This window comes from Simochromis diagramma, unplaced genomic scaffold (genome assembly GCF_900408965.1).
Source record: "Simochromis diagramma unplaced genomic scaffold, fSimDia1.1 OVJJ01000553.1, whole genome shotgun sequence".
NCBI classification, from domain to species: domain Eukaryota; kingdom Metazoa; phylum Chordata; class Actinopteri; order Cichliformes; family Cichlidae; genus Simochromis; species Simochromis diagramma.
In genome coordinates, this window is record NW_024387095.1 from 536,800 (window position 1) to 556,544 (window position 19,745).

Consider the following 19,745-nt stretch of genomic DNA (forward strand, 5'->3'; position numbering starts at 1 on the left):
GAAACACTAACACAAGTAGTTTTGTAGACGTACTGTGCATGTCAATTCAAAGAATCTTTACCATTAATTAACTTACATCTACATTATATTATAGGCCCCTTATAATTTTTACGGGGATCAGAAAGTGAAGGACAGCACAGGGTGCAAATGTAAACAGAGAGAAGAAGTGGAATGTCAACTAAAATCTCAACTCATCTAATCTCTGGAGCCGATAGCCTGCAGTCTTCACAAAAACAGATCAATAAGAATGCATTCCTCTGGTCGTGAAAACAAAGCAGACTAACCGGACTGCTGTTTCTCTCCGCTTCTGTCTTTTGGTTGTAGAAAGGTTCGTCCCATTTGATCTCAGCCTGCCAGGCGTACTTTAGGATGGTGCTGAGAATGGCCTCGGACAGCAAGATGATCAGGTAGATGATGAGGAAGGTATTCATGGACCTGACATCGTGAACATTGGGAAATATTAAGTTGGAGACTTCATTAAGCACATCTTAAAAAGCAATAATAAAATAGCTTACTTCTCTACGGCAGAGCGTTTCTGGGACTTGCATTTATAGTTGAGTGCCATCTTGGACTCCATGCCTGTATAAACAGCCACTCCTGCAACAGCACAAAAAGGTAAATCATACTTCCAAATGTAGCGAAAAATGTGAATTCTTAATCGGCCTCCTTCTTACGTGAAGTTTGTGCTTTGCTGAACCATTTAATTTTGTTCCTTTTATTTTGACTCACCAAAGATTTCTTTAGTATTTTTCAACCTGGCCCCTCGCAGCAGCAAATTCTCTGGACCCAGCGGTCTGACAAATACAAACAAGAGAAAAATACATCTGTATCTGTATCCAATGACATTATGCATCTTACAATGAATGCACAGTCTCCATATTTAAGTAACAATTTTCTTTTATTTTTTTATGTTCACTCTCTTTTAATGGTGCTGTAGCCTTAGCTCTAGTGCTTATAGCTGGTACTATAATAGACAGAAAACTCATCTCACCTAACTATCTCCTCCCCATGCTGAGTCACCGTCATACGACCAACAAATCTGGGAAAAAGAAGAAAGAAAGAAAAAACAGAGTTAAGTGGATTGATAAACCAAACAGGATACTCTGTTCGCATGCACAAAGTAAAAGGAAAAATTCAGGAAAGAACAGAAAACCTGAGACTTGCATGCACTGTGATGACCAAATTACTTTAAAGCCTATGTTTATATTTTTATTCATCCACCATTCTCTGACATATTTAAGTAATTGGATTAATGCCTCTGCAGCTTAAGGAAGCTTTGTGACTCATAGAGCACTTAGAAGAAATGACAAATAGAAATGCCAGAGAAAGCTGACATTCAGAGATTGAATTTTGGTCAGACTATATCGACCCAATGTGTGACAGATGCAATTTTAATAATATATAATAACAATAAAAATAATAAAGAAACAAATGCATTTTCCCAAAAAGACAACAAAAAAAGCTCTCTTTTTTATTGTTATGCATTTTGTGATAATGAGCAGCAAATGTAATGTAATGGACCTCTAATACTGCATCTATATATTCTACATTCAAGATGCCACAAAAAAAAGACAAGTTACAATAAAGATCTAAAAACAAACAAACAAAAAAAACAAAAAAAAAAAACACCCTAATGGACAGTCAACATAAATCAGTGCTTTGTGAATATAAATTAGGCCTATGGAGAGTTACATAATGAAGCCATTTGTCCAAGCATGACAAAACATTTTACATCTTATGATTGATAAATACTGAATAGTTTGAATGTCTATTGTAATCTTCATCCTACATTTAAAGTTCAGCTGTGGTCTTGTGACAATAAATTCCTGGCTAGATTTTGTTTTATTTTTTTTTTTCCATCCACCAACCTCAAGTTGAACATTAACTCGCAGGCAATTCTTCAGCTACTTTATCAAATAGGATCCCACATTGAAAAGGTTTTCAGACACAATGTGCATTCCTCTCTAATAGTAAAAAAAAAAAAAAAAAAAAATGGTAACAGTTCAGATTTTAGTTTCTCAAACAGACAGGAAAGGTTGCTATCATAGTGGAATTTTTAAGACTGTATACTCAATCAGGTTTTTCCACCCAAACACAACCCAAGCTGGTGCATCTGCCCTCATACTTCCGGATTATTGGCAATTCTTCCTCAGATTTAAGTATCCACCTGCACTTGCAACCATTTATATTTTTTACTTTTGCACCTGCACATATGGAGAGATGCCTTGTTCATGTATTACGAGATTTTCTTCAGACGTTTGGTAAACATGTTTTTTTCTGAGCAGCTTTTTCAAATTGTTACATAACCCTCTGACTGCTTTAGTTACCCAGAAAAAGTTGCTGTTGCTTTTTTTTCTTATGTGGTTTAATGGGACTAAGTACCTTTTTTAAACATCTGTTGTCTGAATCCACACAATATACCCTTAGATTTATCTTGAAGGATCTGTACACTTAATTGACGATTACCTGTACAGGTCAGGTTCTGGTTGCTGACACTCCACCACAGCCTGCAATGCCTCCAGCTGGGAGACTGACTGGCACACTGATGTCTCCGCCACTGAGTAATGGGTCTAGAAAAAACACACACACACACACACAACAGTTTAATTAGTGATGGCTGGGAAGCATTGCTTCAAGTGGGACAAATGTGGTTTTCTGAGTGAGCAATGGGAAAATTATAACAGAAAAAAAACAGTGAAAACTCACGGATAAAATGAGAGGAAAAGCAAAATAATAATAATAAAAAAAAAAAAAAAACTCAGCACACTCTCAAAGTTGGGATCATTAATATGCCAGACACAAACTACATAGAATAGGAAAAGAACTCCTATTCTATGTAAACTGTTTCCATAAGCTGCTAATGAATGAGGCTCAGTGAGGAGCTCTCCATCCATAGGGCTTTAATATGCAGGCCATTAGCCTTATGGTGTCTGACTCTCAGCAATATCGTCAACTTTCCTTCCTGTATATCAACACCATCAGTAGTACGAGCAATTACTCACTGCAGTGACTCAGATCACAGACGATTTATAAAATTGGTTTCACATTTTCCTGACTAGGTTATTAGCCATGCATTCATGTCAGCACGTTTGCAACAACTGAAATTCAATATTGTTTTTTTATGTAAATAATACTTTAAATGACCCAAACAGAAATATACAGTGAAATATATAAGTGTCACTTCAACAAAGCAAAAATCTAGTATTTGCTTGAGCTGCGATAAAGAAAAGAAGGTGAAAATAGCTTCTGAAAACTCACAGTGACAAAGCTAAAGAGATTTAAAACACCTCCAAGTATGTTTAACAGCACCACTCATATTATTGTCAGACCTTGAGATTGGTCTCTCCGTCAAGACTGGCTGTGGTGATGTGACAGGTGCCATCTGGACGATCTGACGACAGTAACACCAGGTCTGCTGGGAACGTTTCATCTTTAGCCACACGGACGATGTCTCCCACCTAGATGGATAGACAGAAGCAGGCACAGGGTAAAGTCTGTTCAGTTTTTCACTATATTTCAGTTGGATTGTCAAATAATTGTATTCACACATTTACGGTGATGTTTAATTGAGTTAAAATACGTTTAGCATCACTTAGGCAATATTATCACACGTTTTCAGACAGATAGGAGAAAAACTAAGTACACACACACACACACACACACACACACACACACACACAAAAATATTTTAGAAATCTAAAAATGTTTAAAACTAAATAGCTAAATGACTTTGTTAAGAAATATATATTGTAGGCAAGTTAAAAATGATTGGGGTGCAACTATTATCGAAATTTGCAAATGTGTTCATTTTTGGTTGTTTTTGACCTCTGTGCTCTTTAGCGTACATGAAAACACCCACAGTTGGATCCTTTGGAGGACGTTGGCTCACTCTGCTTCTAAACAAGCTCCAGAGCCGTTTTTGTATTGTGACAATGTGTTCTGATGCCAATGTGACCCAGGTACTAGGCGCACGCTGCAAGATCTACACGCCGTCCTGTAGTCAGGTGTGCTTTGAGGATGTGGTAGAGTACCACATAAAGACATAAAGAATACAGTTTTGCCTGAACATTTGCCTAGGTAAATGGAAATGTTAGAGGTACATTCTCCATGTTATTTACTACTCCAGAGCCTGGCCAAGAAGTGTACTGAGCATTCTCACTGATTAGTGAAGTGTTGTGAAGCATTTTAGTTCGCTGGGAGTGTTTCAAATGTTTTGTGTGGGAACAGAAATCAAACAAAAACTCTGTATTGTTCACACTCTAGACAATATGTTTAATTGTTATATTACAGTTTGTAATTTTTAGCTTTTTGTCTTTTCAGAGTAATACAACACTACATATGTTACTTATTTAATAGAAGCTATGCAGTTAGATGTTGTTTGTGAGTAGCAGGTTAGAAGCGATGTAGTTCTCCATAGACTGAGGACAATTAACTCTGAAAGGTCACCAAACACAAAGCAACTAGTCATCCTTTGTATTAGATTAAACAATTTCACTCCTGTTGGCACCTAGTTTCCTGTGAGGAAAAAACCCCTCAAGTGATTCATTTATTCTTTTACTAAAGTACACATTTAGTGATGTCTTTAGTGATGACCCCAGACATGCAACCCACAGTGTTTCCATAGTGTCAGATAAGATCAGGAAAAACCTATAATCATCACACAACCAGCATTACCAGACAAGCCGAGGTATAAAATGACACAGTGTTTGAAGGGCAAATGCTGCAGCTAGTTATACAAATACAATTATACATAGAACAGAATCACATCACCGTTTCAGGGTTTATTTGAACAGGTCTCTGAGTGTTTGCATACTGTACCATGGGAAATTAGGTGTTAGAGTGAATTTATAAGCTTTAGATGGGAACAAATTTAAAGAAATGACACTTTAACATCCAAGCTAAAGTTAGTTACGAGTCGTTAGGAGTTGCAAAAAGCTTTTTTTGATACCTTAATTTTCTTGGACCAAAGAAATTCTTTCTAAACTGGAATAACTGGCGTGATTAAGGTCCTTTACAACTTTGATGATCTTACCCTGATATTCTTGGATCTCGTCTGGACCAGACTTCCACTGCGAACCACAAACACTGGAGCCCCATTCACCTCATTGTCAGCCTTGTGTCTCAGCCAATCCTCATAGCCCTGTGAAACACAACCAGTTACAAACTGCAGATGGCAGCTGGTTAAAATAATCTTATTTACTGACTATGGTTGTGTGTGTGGCATGTGTGGCACTACTAGAAACTGATCAACAGAAGTGGCCAAATTTAGCAAGTTATTCTAAACAAACGTGTTTAATGTCAGAAACAGGAATGCTTCAAACGTTCTCAATCAATACTTTATAATTTCAAATGTGCTCTGTACAACAACAAAAGCTTTGCCTACAAATAGACAATAATCATTGATGACGCATGCATGTTTGTTCCACATTTTCATGAGGAAGAGGAAGCTGCTATGTGGTTATGTTCTCACCTGTTTTATGGCAGTTACTGTGATCACAAAGAACAGAGGCAGGCCGCTGGTTACTGGGGAAGTTGGCGTATCTATCATTAACTTCAAAGAAAAATACAAAACAGAGTTTAGAGATGCTGCCAAACTAAAAAAGGGACTGTAAAAGTGGTAGTGGTTTTTGCAACAACGAGCAACTTGAAAAATACGACAGAAGTAGTGGCCAATGTGCATAAACAGGAAACCCGTATAACTTCCCTTAAAGGTCAACGAACAGATAAGAACAAGTCTCACACACACTTTTGAATTACTGTCTTTGTAAGCAGGGACACTTGGATATTATATTTCCTCACCCCATATCCTGGTCTTAATAATCACAACGAAATGCTGAGCAAAGTGTGTGAAACTGAAGACCAAGCTAAAATGGTTTAGCGCCATTGAGCAGTGCTTTTATTAGTGGATATTAGTTTTGGATTGGGGGGGGGGGGGGGGGGGGGGGGGGTTCATAAGCAGGTTTCTGGCAACTCTTTCACACTGTTGCACTAGGGCTGCTCGATTATGGCAAAAATGATAATCACGATTATTTTCACTGAAATTGAGATCTCGATTATTTGACGATATTTATTTAACAATAACAATGTATTGAATAATGGCTTTAAAGATTGTCAAAAAATTATATAAAATAGTGTGCAAATACTGATAACAGTGCAAGTGTATGCAATATAAGAAATAAATGAAAAATGTAAACATCTATGTTGCTCTGTGGTGCAGCTACGACACCGTAGCAAAGTTTACACACCATGTCTACTTGATCCACGTCTGACTCTGCGAGCCCATAATGTTTCCAACCACTGAAGTTTGTTTTTTTTTTACCTCTCTTTTCAACCAACGGCAGTCACTCTCCTCTCCAAATAACTTCTGCTTAGCTTTCCGAGCTTCCCTCGGGTCCTCTTAATTGTTGTGACGCGTGTTCGACATGCAGAGAGGTACGCTCAATTTGCCACACGGAGCAGCGCGAGAGTAAAGCACGAGGGAGGTGCTAATAATCGGCTCAGTCATTTTTAATGATCGTTGAAAGCCCAGATCGTAATTTAGATTAAAATTCGATTAATTGAGCAGCCCTATGTTGCACTAATCTACAGGTGGAAGTAGTCATCCAATAAAAAAAAAAAAAAAGTAAATAATTACTCTAAAAAAATCCTTGAGCAGACAAATGAGAAAGAAAGCAACATGAATGTAAACAATGCATGTTCATAAAAAAAACAACTGCACTGCAAACTTTTCATGTGAGGAAAATGTGCAACATTTGTTAGGCTTCAAGCGTAACCACAAAGGCTTTAGGCAAGCAACACTGAATGTAAAGTGAAACTTTGCTTAAAAGGAAGACGCCTCAAGGAAAAGATCAAAGATATCTTAACACTTTAACAAACACTTTCTGTAAATGGCTACACTAACAGAAGAATTCACCAGTCATCTAGAAACCCATCTAAAGCAATATTTAAATGGTCAAATTGGCCATCTTGGATGAAAAGAGGCCCCTCTCTCAGTGATTTGAGGCTAAGCTGACTTCAGCCTCACTGACATGTTGAGTGGGTGAAATAGAGTCAAGGCGATTGCTTTGGCTTCACTACACAGTGCAGAATAAATCAGAAGGCTAAAAATTTGAAAGCCAAATCCTACTTCAGCATAAAATGACTGATGCACAGTGAAGGCCTAATGCTTAGGGCTGGCTGCAAAGACACACATATTACTAAGTGAGTAAGTGTGTCGCTTTCATACAGAGGCAGACCAGTCTCTGCTCTGGTACCTAGAAGTCGATGAGTCACTCAATGCTCGGAAGCACAAGCACAAGAACGAGCACAGGCATTTGTATTAAGAGGAGGAAATACGTCAAGGAATGTTCACATGCATTTGTGTATCGTTACCTGTACAAGGAAGATAATGAGGAAGTAGAAGTTTGCTATCCTTCTGAATTGCTCAAACAGATTCTTGGGGACAAAATTCCAAACTGTATACTGAAATAAAAAAAAAAAAAGGAAAACATCTTTCAGGGTTTACTGGGACAGAATAATTGCTGCTAAAGGTTCTTTTTTACTAAGTAAAACAGAGGAATTGAATTGCAAATACATAGATGGTGTATTGGAGGTATTCAAACTACTGTACTAGCAACTGTTTATTAGAGCAGAAAAAAAACACTTTTACTGTGTCGTATTTATACTGCTCATATTTAAGACCTTACATGAATACAATAATATAGTTAAATGATATTCTGATTACCCCTGTAAAATATCTTGTCTATGGCTATAGTGTTCACTGACATTTCCAAATTGGAGCTTGAGATAAAGGAGTACAGCAGCTGTGGCTGAGTTAAAGTGTTCTTCAGATAAACTGATTACTGGTTGCTCTGCGTAATTTACTCAATAAATGTGCCGTTTAAGTCTTTCTCTTACTTTATTAAGATAAAATGCTACAGACAGTTAGGTCCATAAGTTTCTGAAGAATGAAAGTTTTGGTAGTTTTACCTCTGTGCACCACCACAATGGATTTTAAAATCCAACAATCAAGACTTGAATCAAGTCCCAAATTTCCATATGCTCAGAAGTAAAGAAGCATCATTTTAAATTACAGGAATTTTTAATACTTGAATGAAAATCCTTTGCTGTCAATGACTTCTGGATCCTATGGACATCATCAATGCTGTGTTGAGATACTCTCTGCTCAGAGAGTATAGCCCTGTACACTTCACAATTCATCCTGCTGCTTCTATCAGCAGTCACATCATCAGTAAACACTAGCAGCCCAGTTCCACTATCACCCAAACATGCCTGTGCTAGTGCCTGGGTTATTGTACTAGATTGTAGATGTGGCCCCTCCTGAAGTTCTTCTCATCTCCTGAAAGGGCTGGACTGAGACGAGCTGTCACGGCGCATTGTTATTATAAATAAAAACGTGATCGTGAGCAAAAACGGGGTGTGTTTGTGTGTGTGTGTCGCATACCTCACAAGCTCATTTTAGGAGTTCCATTGACAAGCAATAATATACAAGTTGAATATTTGGAATCAACCGCCAATATATGTCACCCCCATTTAACATAAAATAATGAAGCCTCGCCTGAAACTGGTTGTCAGTTGCTTGTCCAATAACTTTTGAGCAGCTGAAAATGGGGACCATATATTAAAATGTGATTACTAAGCAGTTAATGCAATGTTTTTGTTAAACCCTTTGAATCAAAGTTCTGCATTTCAAGCTAATCTTAATTGGAAAAAATTCTATTGCTGTGTAAAGAGGAAAAATATAAAACACATATGGACCTAACTGTATGAGTACACACGAATGGCAGAATTTACCTTATCCAAAATCAGTTTGAAATCAATGCCTGACTAAAGCAGGTGCTTTAACCCTCCCGTCAATCATTTAATCTACCAGCTAATCAATGACAGTCATGATTGCTGGAGGCAGGCCCTGGCTCCTTTTCTTTGTTATCCTTTTGTCTTGCCAGTGCTCTAGCTGACCTACCTAGCCTCTCACCAACACACAAGTTTTCTGTCTGTGCTAATCCTGTTATCAACAAATCACACTTTAAGCTTATCTCTCTCCTACCACACCAGAGATACACACTAATGTATTTAGTACTGGTCAACACTGGTGTCCGAAACCAGACTGAGTTTAGAGTTTCTCTGAATGACAATTTTTCTGTAGCCATAGTTGCTGTGACTGCAAAATGTTAGCGTTCATATCAAGAGGGTTTTTTTTTTTCCCCCTTGCACTTTTGACACAAATTTTAAGATCATAATTGTAACATACCTTGGATGAGATGATTCTGTTGTCGGCAAAGCGTTGTGGTATGTAGTGGCCATTCTGGGGGAAACGGTTAGCTACGTACACTGTCCTGGTATCACTCTGATGAGGGGGGTCAAAGCCCTGAGGGAGAAAAGGGTGAGGCAGAAACACCAGACAAGTGTAAGGAAAGGTTAAAAAAAACAAAAACAAAACTGTATAGCTACCCAGATTTAAAACATCATCACTTCAACACCACACTAACCATAAAATTGCAGTTAATGATGTCATTGCAATATTATGATCTTATTTTAAACCAAGTTATTTAATACTGTTGGTGGTGTGATAAACCACTGCAAGTCTACACCGCACTAAAGTCCACCTGGGGCAACGTTTTGTTCTTCTATTCATTGTGGTTTCAGCTGCTGTATAGTTGGGAGTGTAAAGTGATTTCTCTGTGGGCTGTTATTTTGTCGAGTGCAGCACAGCTTAGTTTGGGGTTTGATAGATTTTACAGTAAGAGACAGAAAGAGAAGCAATACCAGACACGACGCTACTGTTACAGAATGTAAATACACATATCAAGAGTGAGAATATGGCAATGTGGCATTCCTTGTTTTATGATGACTGTATGTTTCCATTTAAAAGCAAATTTCTGAAAAGCCAGCCATATGCAACAAACTTGGTAAAAGTTTTCGTTTTAGTATAGAGTCAAATAGGGCTGTTCGATATAACGATATATATCGGATGACGATATAAAAACGTCTATCGTTTCATTTTACGCTATTGTTTATTTCGTGGTGTCGCAAAATAAACTGTTTACGGCAATATTTTTTCATCGTTCTGATGGTCACTGTAGTGGCTATATTAATTTCTTAAAGTTCTCTCTTTCTCTTATATTTAAGATAACCACACTACAGATGGACAAGTGCCTGTTTTTATGCACGACGGTAAAACCATCATCGCGTGTCCGCTTGTTTTTTTCCACATAAACCTTTCACAATAAAGCTCAAGATCCTGTTGAGACTTTTCAAAATAAACTGAATCACGTGAAAGAGTATGCAGAGTATTTACGGATGAGAGCAAAAAAGAGCCGTCAGGTGCTAAAAATATACCTTAGACTCAAACGTTAGAACAGGCTTTTCCCCGCAGCACGCTGTGTAATAAATACTGCAAAAAAAAAAAAATAAATAAATAAAGGGGCATCCGTTACAACTTCTGTCTAAAAATGTATCGTTTCATGCATCGGTTAAAACACTCAACTCCATGTACATGACGCTCAGCTGGAAACACTTCGCGCAAGTCAAGCTGCCTGAGATTCACAGAATTTACAGAAAATGTTACATTCTTGTGATTTATATCGTTATCGGGACATGAGATTTTGGTCATATCGCACAGCCCTAGAGTCAAATCATTTTCACTTTTTCAGACAGTTAGACAACATAACACATTTATGAAAGCAAAACAACTTTACAAACAATGCCATCAACTTGAATGCAGACAAGCCTTATTGCAAACAATGTGGTAAGGCATGAATAACTAGATCAGAACAGCTGGTGTAAATCCCACTTACCATAAAGATATAGTCATCAGTGAGTGGGGGTTGAGGGACATGGGAAGGGATCTCAAGACTGGATTGTAGGTCGCTGACCATTGGTATCGTAAGCCACAAACTCTGTTCAGTGAGTGGCATAGATGGTTTATTTTATTCCTCTTACAAACCATATATCTTCTCGGTTTTTGGACTGATAAGTCTTGAGATCTATTCTCAGGTGCCTTAACCCCCACTCACATCAGGTGACCTCAGTAGGTCACATGATAGGGTGGGGCAAGGTGTCACAGTGGTTTGACCCGAAATCATGATGGTAATGGCCGATGCCTTTTTTCACATCTTGGCTTATGTGATGACACAACTAATAGTTGGTCAACAACCACTTCCTAAGCGACACCCTCAACTAGAGATAAATACCTTGGACTTAGGAATGAAGAAGCCTCTTAAATATGAGGAAAAACATCTTTTTTAAAAAAAACAACCTGCTTTTCAAGCTCTTTAGACTTCCATGTTGTTGTTAACTGAGAACTACACAGACACGTTCATATTGTGCACCTCAATTTTTCTGACCTGCTGCATTCTACCATGGCTGCTGCATCTGGGTTGAAGACACGAGGGTATGATCATGTTGGTTTTTACTGCCATAATAATATTTCAGTATAGAAGCTCAGAGATATCTCCCTCAGATATACAGAGGGAGATGTTGCAACAGTTCAAAAAGCTTGAAAGTCTTTGCTTCCACTTTTGACTTCTTGTCTTCCTACATTGGCACTTATGTGGCAGTATTGTATGAGTGGCGACACATATCGTTCAGGTGAGAACGATGAGGTATCGTGCTGTACCTCATCTGCTTCAGGGTTTGCTGTGTTGTGTTCAGGACAGTGCTGTGTTTGGACTCTCGGCTAGTCTGCTCATTGTTTGTGATATAAGTGGAGGATATGATTAGACAGTTTTTGATATATTTCAGACACATGGTTATAATACTGCAACAGAATTGTGCACCATACATTCATAATTCCCTCTGTTGCATAAACAAAACTGCAGGACATCTGCATTTGAGGCCATGTTCTAATTGCAATCTGTCTCCAACATAAAACTGTCCAAAGCTAACTTCCATACTTAAATACTCTGGTTGAACTGTATGTAATTACATAACAACCTTTCATGTTTTACTTGCATATTAAAATTTCACATTTAAAGCATTCCATTTCTTTTTAAAGCAGCACTTGTTGTTTAAAGTCACTTGCAAATATTTCATAAACATGCTACTTAAAACGTACCTCTAACATATTTACATTCAGATTGAGCAATTCAAATCTCCAGCATATTCTGGCAGGTCTTTGATAGTCACTACACCCTCAACATGTAAGAAAAATAACACCAATGACAAACAAGGTGAACTTTTCAACGAGTGACATTTCTAAGATTTTCTGGCGCTGACTTGTCTGACAAACCCCACCCAACTGCTGTACACAGACGACTAAAGGAGGCGTTTCCTATTATTCACAAATGTAAGTGACGCAATACGCACACCCGACCACACAAAAAGGAATGTATCTGGGTCACGTCACTACACTCCCAGAAAGATCAACCTCTTTTCAGGGACACATGTAAACCATTAGCACTTTGTAATGTTCTCAGTCTCTTCATCTTTCTCCCATCTGACCGTCGTGAAAATGAATGCAGCACATGCAGTTCAATGACTGAATAACAGAACACCTGTTAGCCTTTAGCTCATGTGACTTTGTCATACAGTAACTCAGCCAATGGGCAATGCAGGTGATGGCATAAAATCAGTTATCCACTTGTGGAAACAATATTTTCAGTATTCTTCATTTATTTTTTTTGTATTATTTGCTCACAGTAGGGCTGGGCAATATGGCCTAAAATCTATATCACGGTATAATTTGAAGCATGTGCGGTAATGATATAGTGTATATCGCGATATATTCTTTTCTTCTGTATAACGTATTTTACACACTATAAGGCACACTTAAAATCCTTTAATTTTTCTCAAAAATCGACAGTGTGCCTTATGTATGAATTCTGGTTGTACTTATTGACCTCAAACAGATTTTATGTAGTACACGGCACTCAAAAATGTTTTAGTACGACTTTGGTAAGCTATGAAGCCGCACCGCCTGATAGATTGTCGGAGCATTACAGCTACCATAGTCAGGAGCCTCGTGGAGTAATCTGGGTCCAAAACCTCTGTCTGCTTCAGGTCCCAAAGTCAAACGAACACTGCGGCATCACTGAGAGTTAAAAACTATCTAAATTCTTTCATCTTTATTAAAATGATCAGCATTGCTGCTTTACCAGGTGTAACAATTAAGTTTAACATTCAGGCATCCATGAAAACAGAATTTATTAAATTCAACGGAGTTAGAAGTTAGCAGGAAGTTAGCTCGCTAGCTTCCACCTAAACATGATATGCCATGTTCTGACTGAGAGATATCTGAAAAAATTAAAACGTACAGCTCTGCTATCACTTCCAACATAAATGAAGACAGAAAACTAAGCAGTGACGTTTGTAGGGTTACTAAAGATGGACTAGCTGGTATATAATGATGTCCTACGTAATCGCTAGCAAAACAGCTACGTTAGCATAACATTAGCACAGTGAAGCTGAAGGATGAACGCTTTTTTCCACTCGATAAAAGTTAACGTGAGGGTTTCTCCTGGTTAGGGACAAATGCAATTGCATAGCAGGATGCTATACACGGACCAAACTTCAGTCAGGAGAACAACTGAGATCCAGCCACAATATGAGGTTAGTCATTGATATACTGCAACAACACGGGAATAGAGCGGGTGCTAGAGAATTCGGCATTAATGAATCAATGGTACGGAAGTGGAGGAAGCGCAGTTTTTGGCTTTCCTCTTATTCCAAAAGTGCTTAGTCTCTTTGCTATTACTGTCGCCCAGCATAATTTGCAGATTATGTTGCTTGCAGCTGCTGCAATGCTTTCGACCAAAACAGGCGCAGCTTGATGATGACGACACCATCAACATACGCTATTGTGGTAGCGTATAGTAAAAATCTCTACCGTTGGCCAAATTTATATCGTTTCTACCGTATACCATTTATACCACCAACCCCTAGCTCACAGCTTTAAAAAAAAAAAATGGGCAGAGAAAAAAAAAAAAAAAAAAAAAAGAGGGGAAATTTTCTCTCTCTTTTTCTGCATTTACATTTATAAAATTATATAAACATTGGTCAATTAACCACTGCAGCAACTTTAAGAAACTGTTGTTCAACCGTTATTTGATATACACAGCTCAGTAGGCATTGTTGAAAGTACACGAAGAAGCCGAATTCTGCATTGTAGTAACACCATGGCCAATTAGGATTTTGAAGAAGTGGTTGCAGAATTAAGGAAAGGGCACACAGGCACTGAGCCCCAAGATGTTTTACGTGTGTGTGTTTACACATGTAAAATATGTTGGGGCTCAGTAACATAAATACCCTGAGCCCCTGGCATCCTCCGATCACAAGACAGGGAGTGCATTTCCCATTGGCTTAACGAAATCCACAGTAGATTATTTAAGTAGTCTGTAGTTTGAAGGGAAGATACCAACTTGTCTGCAAACACTCATTTACTGACGGCTGAGCAGCAGTTTAAAAAAACAAAACAAAGGTCTATTTGACCGGATCCTGAATGAATGTGTATATATATATATATATATATATATATAGCTATATATAGCAGCTAAAAGGTGGATTTGTCTTAGTGAGATATTTGTCCTTTACTTCAAGTTAATGGGCAACTGGAGATTGGAAAGTATGTAGAATTAAGCATTTTGTTTTCTTGTTTGTCCCAGTAGCACTGCATTAATAAATGTCTTGGATTGTAATGAAAAAGTAGACAAATGTTTAATGATTAAATTAAACCAGTAAACCATTAACTTAATGGCTTACTGCACAAGTGTTATTTGTAGTAGTATAAAAATGCAATATGTATATTGCAACTTTTCTAGTCTTATTAGTAATGGCAAGCAACAGCTCACTGTGATTTCTTAACCAGGGATATTTTAATGTTCTCTTTTTAAAGAAAATGAAACTGCAGATGGTGAGGGGCCAAGAAGTAACTTTTCTAAGCCAAAAAATTCCCCACAGGCAGAAAAGCAACAGATGAGTCGCTAAAATTAGTCAATCCTTACAGAGAGCTTAAAGCAGTTACAAATTTTAACAGTGCAAACATCATGCTTAACACACCTTTACGCAACTGCTGTGAGCAATCCAGACAACAGTTACTGGAGATTTACTCTGTTCCTATTTGCCACCCAGTTTTTCAGGCAACTGTGGAAATTGCCTGAGCACGACACGGAACTAACATTTAAGTTACCCAATCATATCTTGGTGAACAATAACTACAGTTAAAATGACTGATGGCCAAATACATAAAAACCTGCGTAGCTCTAACAAACATGTTCTCATGTTAAAGAGAACATTGAGAGAAGCACCTCAGTCGATGCTTCTGCAAGTCCAGCATTACGGCTTTAACAGGATCCGTTTTCTCTATAGTTCAGCGTTAAGCTAATGACACTTCAAACAAACTGCATGTAACTGTCGACTTCCCCCATTCAGTTGCAACCTAACAACAGACCGACACCATCTTTTAGCCATCTTGACACACACCAAAGTTAAATAGATACAACTCACCGCCCTACAATCTTAGTCGCGCTGCAGTCTGCAACCACTAGTGTGACTATGGCTATGGAAATATTTTGGATTATTTACCTGAACAACAGTCCAAGGACTAAAAGATATTCTGTATTTTTGTATATGATACAGAAAAACTTAAAATTTTGACATTTGGCACAAAGCACAAACTTGGCATTTGTGCTTAAAAATGACTAATTTTATGCTAATTCAATTCACAAGGTAGCTGCCAAAGCATTTTGTGGATCCGATGCAGCTCTGCTATATAAGATTACAGATTTCTGCAGTGCAGCAGGAAGTTTATCTAATGAAGGCTCTGTAGACATTTGTTTGGATAGACATAACATGAAGAGGTTGACTTATTTTAAAATAAAATATTCCTAAACAGTTGAACATGGTTTGGTTGTTTTGAGGACCAGCGGTAATAAGCCGAACACATAAGGTGAAGTCTAGAGTGAAAAGTGCAGTAATTTATGACATTCTTTTTCTATAGCACAAATGTCTGAAAACTGCTTGCCAATCTGAGAGTGGATGGATACAAGTAACAGATGAGTAACAGATACTTTTACTCCTGCTGGGTTTACTCAATTTTCAACACCACTACCAGGTGTACCTCACAATTTTGAGTTAAACACCTTCACGTAACCATATATGCATTAAATATATTTTGAACATTGTATGAAAAATGAACATTATACCACTGAAAATGAAGATAAAAGTAGGCTTATAACTAAAAACTATAAAGCTGAAATCAGCTTGTTTTCATCCATTGACTCTATACCCCCATCAATTTGAAGGCTGACAGGTAATTAGTCCCCACATAAAGCCTACAAGTCCCACAATGCCTTGGGGGAACAGCCCTGAATAATGGCAACGCAACAAAACCAAGGGGCCATATTACAGATTAAGTGGCACTTAATCAAACGCGATGAGCTAAATAAAAATGTTAACAAAAAAGTGAGGTGGTTGTAAAAAGAAAAAAAAAAAAAGGGGGGGGGGGGGGGGCAATAAACAGTATGTACTCATGTACAGTGGGTACTAGTTTTAAACATAAGACTGATGACAACAGCAATACAATAAAATAAACTGCATATAAGCTAAACTGATGGACTACATCACCAAATATAAAATATTATAAAAAAAATATTGTTGTGCAACCCACAGCAACAGAGTAGTCAGAGCAGGGCTAGAGAGTAAGGAATGATATTTTATCATGGGTGACATAAGGATGTTTTATTGCTGCGTGTCAGTGGATTATTACAAGGGCTGCTGCAGCAATATCCAGGAAAGAGCCTGAATGACACTCAAAAAAATGTAGGAAACTCCCATTTGCTCAATGGGCTACAGATGAGTAGTATAGACAGATGTTTTTTTTCCTTTTGCTCATTTGTGCTCTTGATAGTTGCTCTATTTTTCATGATTATATCATGATTAACGTGACTTGGTAAAGCAAGGGTAATTCATTAAATACTTCTCTCATAGTGCACTTAAACTATATACAAAACCTCAGGAAGACTTATACCAGTCTTTTTAATATCTGTCAGCAATAACATACAGACTTTAAGTCTCCATAAAGACATCTAGAAAACCCAGTTCCCAGGCTTGCAAACTAGTATGTCAAAGACTTCCTCGTGCTTTAATTTCTGGTTTGTTTTATAGTGTAACTGAACCAACACTGACAATGAAAACCTGTCACATCTCTCTCCCCCCTCTCCCTTTTCATTCCATCAGAAAGAGCTGATAAATAGTATGAGTGAACAAACATCCCCATTCTACCGTCCAGCTGATATTTGGGTCAGACTAATGCCCCTCAACAAACTTTTTCATTAGGCCAGCTGTATTAAGATGCATTTTAATTACACTTTTAATTAAGCAGCCAGGTCAATTAGGCGGGATGGGTCAAATGAGCTGAGCTATCTTAAATTAGGAGGAGGCTATGTACCATTTCTAAATAGACCCCTAACTCTCTGTGGTGCTCTTAATCTCCAAAAGCAAAAAGGATTTTTTTTTTTTTTTTTTTTTTTTTTTTTAAACAGGCAAACTTGAAGCTGAGTATGACTCATAAAATTTAATAAGTGTCACTTTAACTTAACCTTAACTACAGAGAGTGCACAGTGAGCGGGGAGAGGTCAAAAACACCCCCAACACTGATTAAACTCAGTAGACATGGTGACATCAACCGTTTGTGTGTGGCTAATCTCATAATATGCAATCACTCATTCATTCACATGGCTCTTCACCACTGGTCACGCCACTCTCATTTGCCGATCACTGAATGTGCTTCTTATCCCAACTCTGCTTAAACACAGTGAAATGACCACACAGACCTTCATGATTACAGCCACAAGCACCGTGACACTGTAGCTTTCTTCAGCCATAATTCAGAACTCGTTCTTTCTACTGTACCAAAACGGGCCACTATTGTGGTTTAACTGATGCCTTCGCCCGTCAATGCGACCGTCATGTTTGCAGACAAACAACAGGTGATTACAGCAGAAACAGGATGCGGTGTGACGAATCAAATCAGGTCAATTTCAAATAATACATACAGATATAGATCATGTAACGAAAGCAGGGAACAAAGAAGTGGGCCGAAATAAAGTTAAAATAACACAAGCTAACGTCAATTATTACCCTCGAGTGTTGAGGCTTACGTCTTAACTAGCTCAGTTAAAAATAGTTTATTAGTCCCCTGAACAAAATTTAAATAGAACATTTGAAACTGAGCTCAGTCTAAGCGAAAGTTGTGCGTTAACACTAGATAAAAGCAAGCCAGAGACGCTTTATAACTTTGCCAAGTTTGACGTTGTTAGCCAGCTAGCTAGTGTTAAGGTAGTTAACTCTCAGGTGCATTTAGTAACGGAAATCACCCGACAGTTGTTAAAATGCTATCAAAGTTCGAACCAAACTTATACCTCAAGCTCAAATTTCAACTCAACCAATGTCCCTTGTTGAGGTCTAAACTCTTTATTACTGACAGCTAGCAGATAAGGTCAGTAGCTAACGTAACCTACACCTGACTGTCATTAAGGGGAAATGGAATGTTTTGAACACATCAGCAACAGCTAATTGGCTAGGTTAGCTTGCTCTCTAAATAAAGTTTATTCTGCTTTCCGCGGGCTAAGCCTTACAATACGTAAGGAGACTGGCTGCTGTGGCGAACTAATAAGAGGAAAGCGGTATGTATGAAGAAGATGGGACGTGCGGTTTCATTTACCAGCTGCTGTCGTATCCACCGAATCATCCTTGCAGAATACGTTCCAAGTAGCCAGCACAGTCGCTAGCCCAGCGCTAGCAACTAGCTACTCCAACAAAACCGTCCCGAAACATAAATATTTCCCCCGAGAGGCAATCCTTCTCGGTGCATTACGCGACACATTCACACGGCGCCACTGTGCTATAAGATGCATTCAATCTTTCCCATTCACGGTAATGTCCGACAAAAACAATTTCTGGTTTTAAAAGAAGTGACAGACGGCTGGCCACAGAGTCCCACCGAGCAGCGCTGCTACATCTCTCCTCTGCCACGATCACTTTTCCTCTGCCAGCAGCCTCAGCCTGTGCAGATACAGCTCTGGCTGCTCTCCGGTGGCCTTTGCACGCCCCCTGCCTGTCTGCATTTACAAATGATAGCTAGATAGACTGACAGATACAGTAGCTGGATAGATATTTTCCATACTGTGCGGGATAGACCTCACTCTACATAGTTCATAGTGTGTATAAGAATTTCAGCTGTGCTATTAAAGTGCAGATGTATGGTATAATAGGGATCATGCAAGGTTCTCCAGGTAGCTTACTAGGCAGCTAGCGAATCTTGTTTGAATTGGAGCTGGAAATTGTGTTTAGGTGCATTTGTTTTATTCTAGTGTATCTTAAATATCTTAATAGACTGTTTATTTATCATCTCCTGAAGTAAAACCTAACTACCTATGAGCTGGAAAAACTGGTCGGTTTATCTTTTATCCTTTATCTCTTTCTTCTAAAACTGCCCAACTACCAGTTGTTCCAGATTTTCTCTTGTAAGGCATCTCACATAAAGTGAGGTCATCTTAGTATAAGTGTCTCTTTCTCTCTCACTGTGATGAATCCATTACTTTTCCCTCCCTCCTTGCATACTTGGCTGCATCCCAGTCAGTCGATAATGTATAGAGAGAAAATGAAGCCTAACGTGGAATGCTTGAGAATTTATGTATCTGTAAGTTTCAGGACTGCACCGTGCTCTTTGTACGTGATCGAAAGCACCAACATGATACTTCTATTGATGAAGAGTGAAGAAGAGCAAATGGCAAGTGATAATGATCCTG

At 38.3% G+C, this 19,745-nt stretch overlaps 1 protein-coding gene across 1 annotated transcript in view; it reads right to left on the reverse strand.

Moving 5' to 3' along the window:
• Positions 1 to 19,032, reverse strand: part of atp11b (ATPase phospholipid transporting 11B (putative)) — a 50,382-nt gene extending 31,350 nt beyond the window's left edge. Inside the window, exons 1-11 of the mRNA XM_040046469.1 lie at positions 18,659 to 19,032; positions 9,251 to 9,367; positions 7,372 to 7,461; positions 5,471 to 5,551; positions 5,033 to 5,140; positions 3,330 to 3,458; positions 2,467 to 2,570; positions 992 to 1,039; positions 730 to 794; positions 516 to 597; positions 285 to 435 (exon numbers count right to left, since the gene is read on the reverse strand). Coding sequence (XP_039902403.1) covers positions 285 to 435; positions 516 to 597; positions 730 to 794; positions 992 to 1,039; positions 2,467 to 2,570; positions 3,330 to 3,458; positions 5,033 to 5,140; positions 5,471 to 5,551; positions 7,372 to 7,461; positions 9,251 to 9,367; positions 18,659 to 18,685 — 1,002 coding nt within the window. The 5' untranslated portion in view covers positions 18,686 to 19,032. The remainder of the gene's footprint in view (positions 1 to 284; positions 436 to 515; positions 598 to 729; positions 795 to 991; positions 1,040 to 2,466; positions 2,571 to 3,329; positions 3,459 to 5,032; positions 5,141 to 5,470; positions 5,552 to 7,371; positions 7,462 to 9,250; positions 9,368 to 18,658) is intronic.
• Between the last annotated feature and the right edge of the window lie 713 nt (positions 19,033 to 19,745).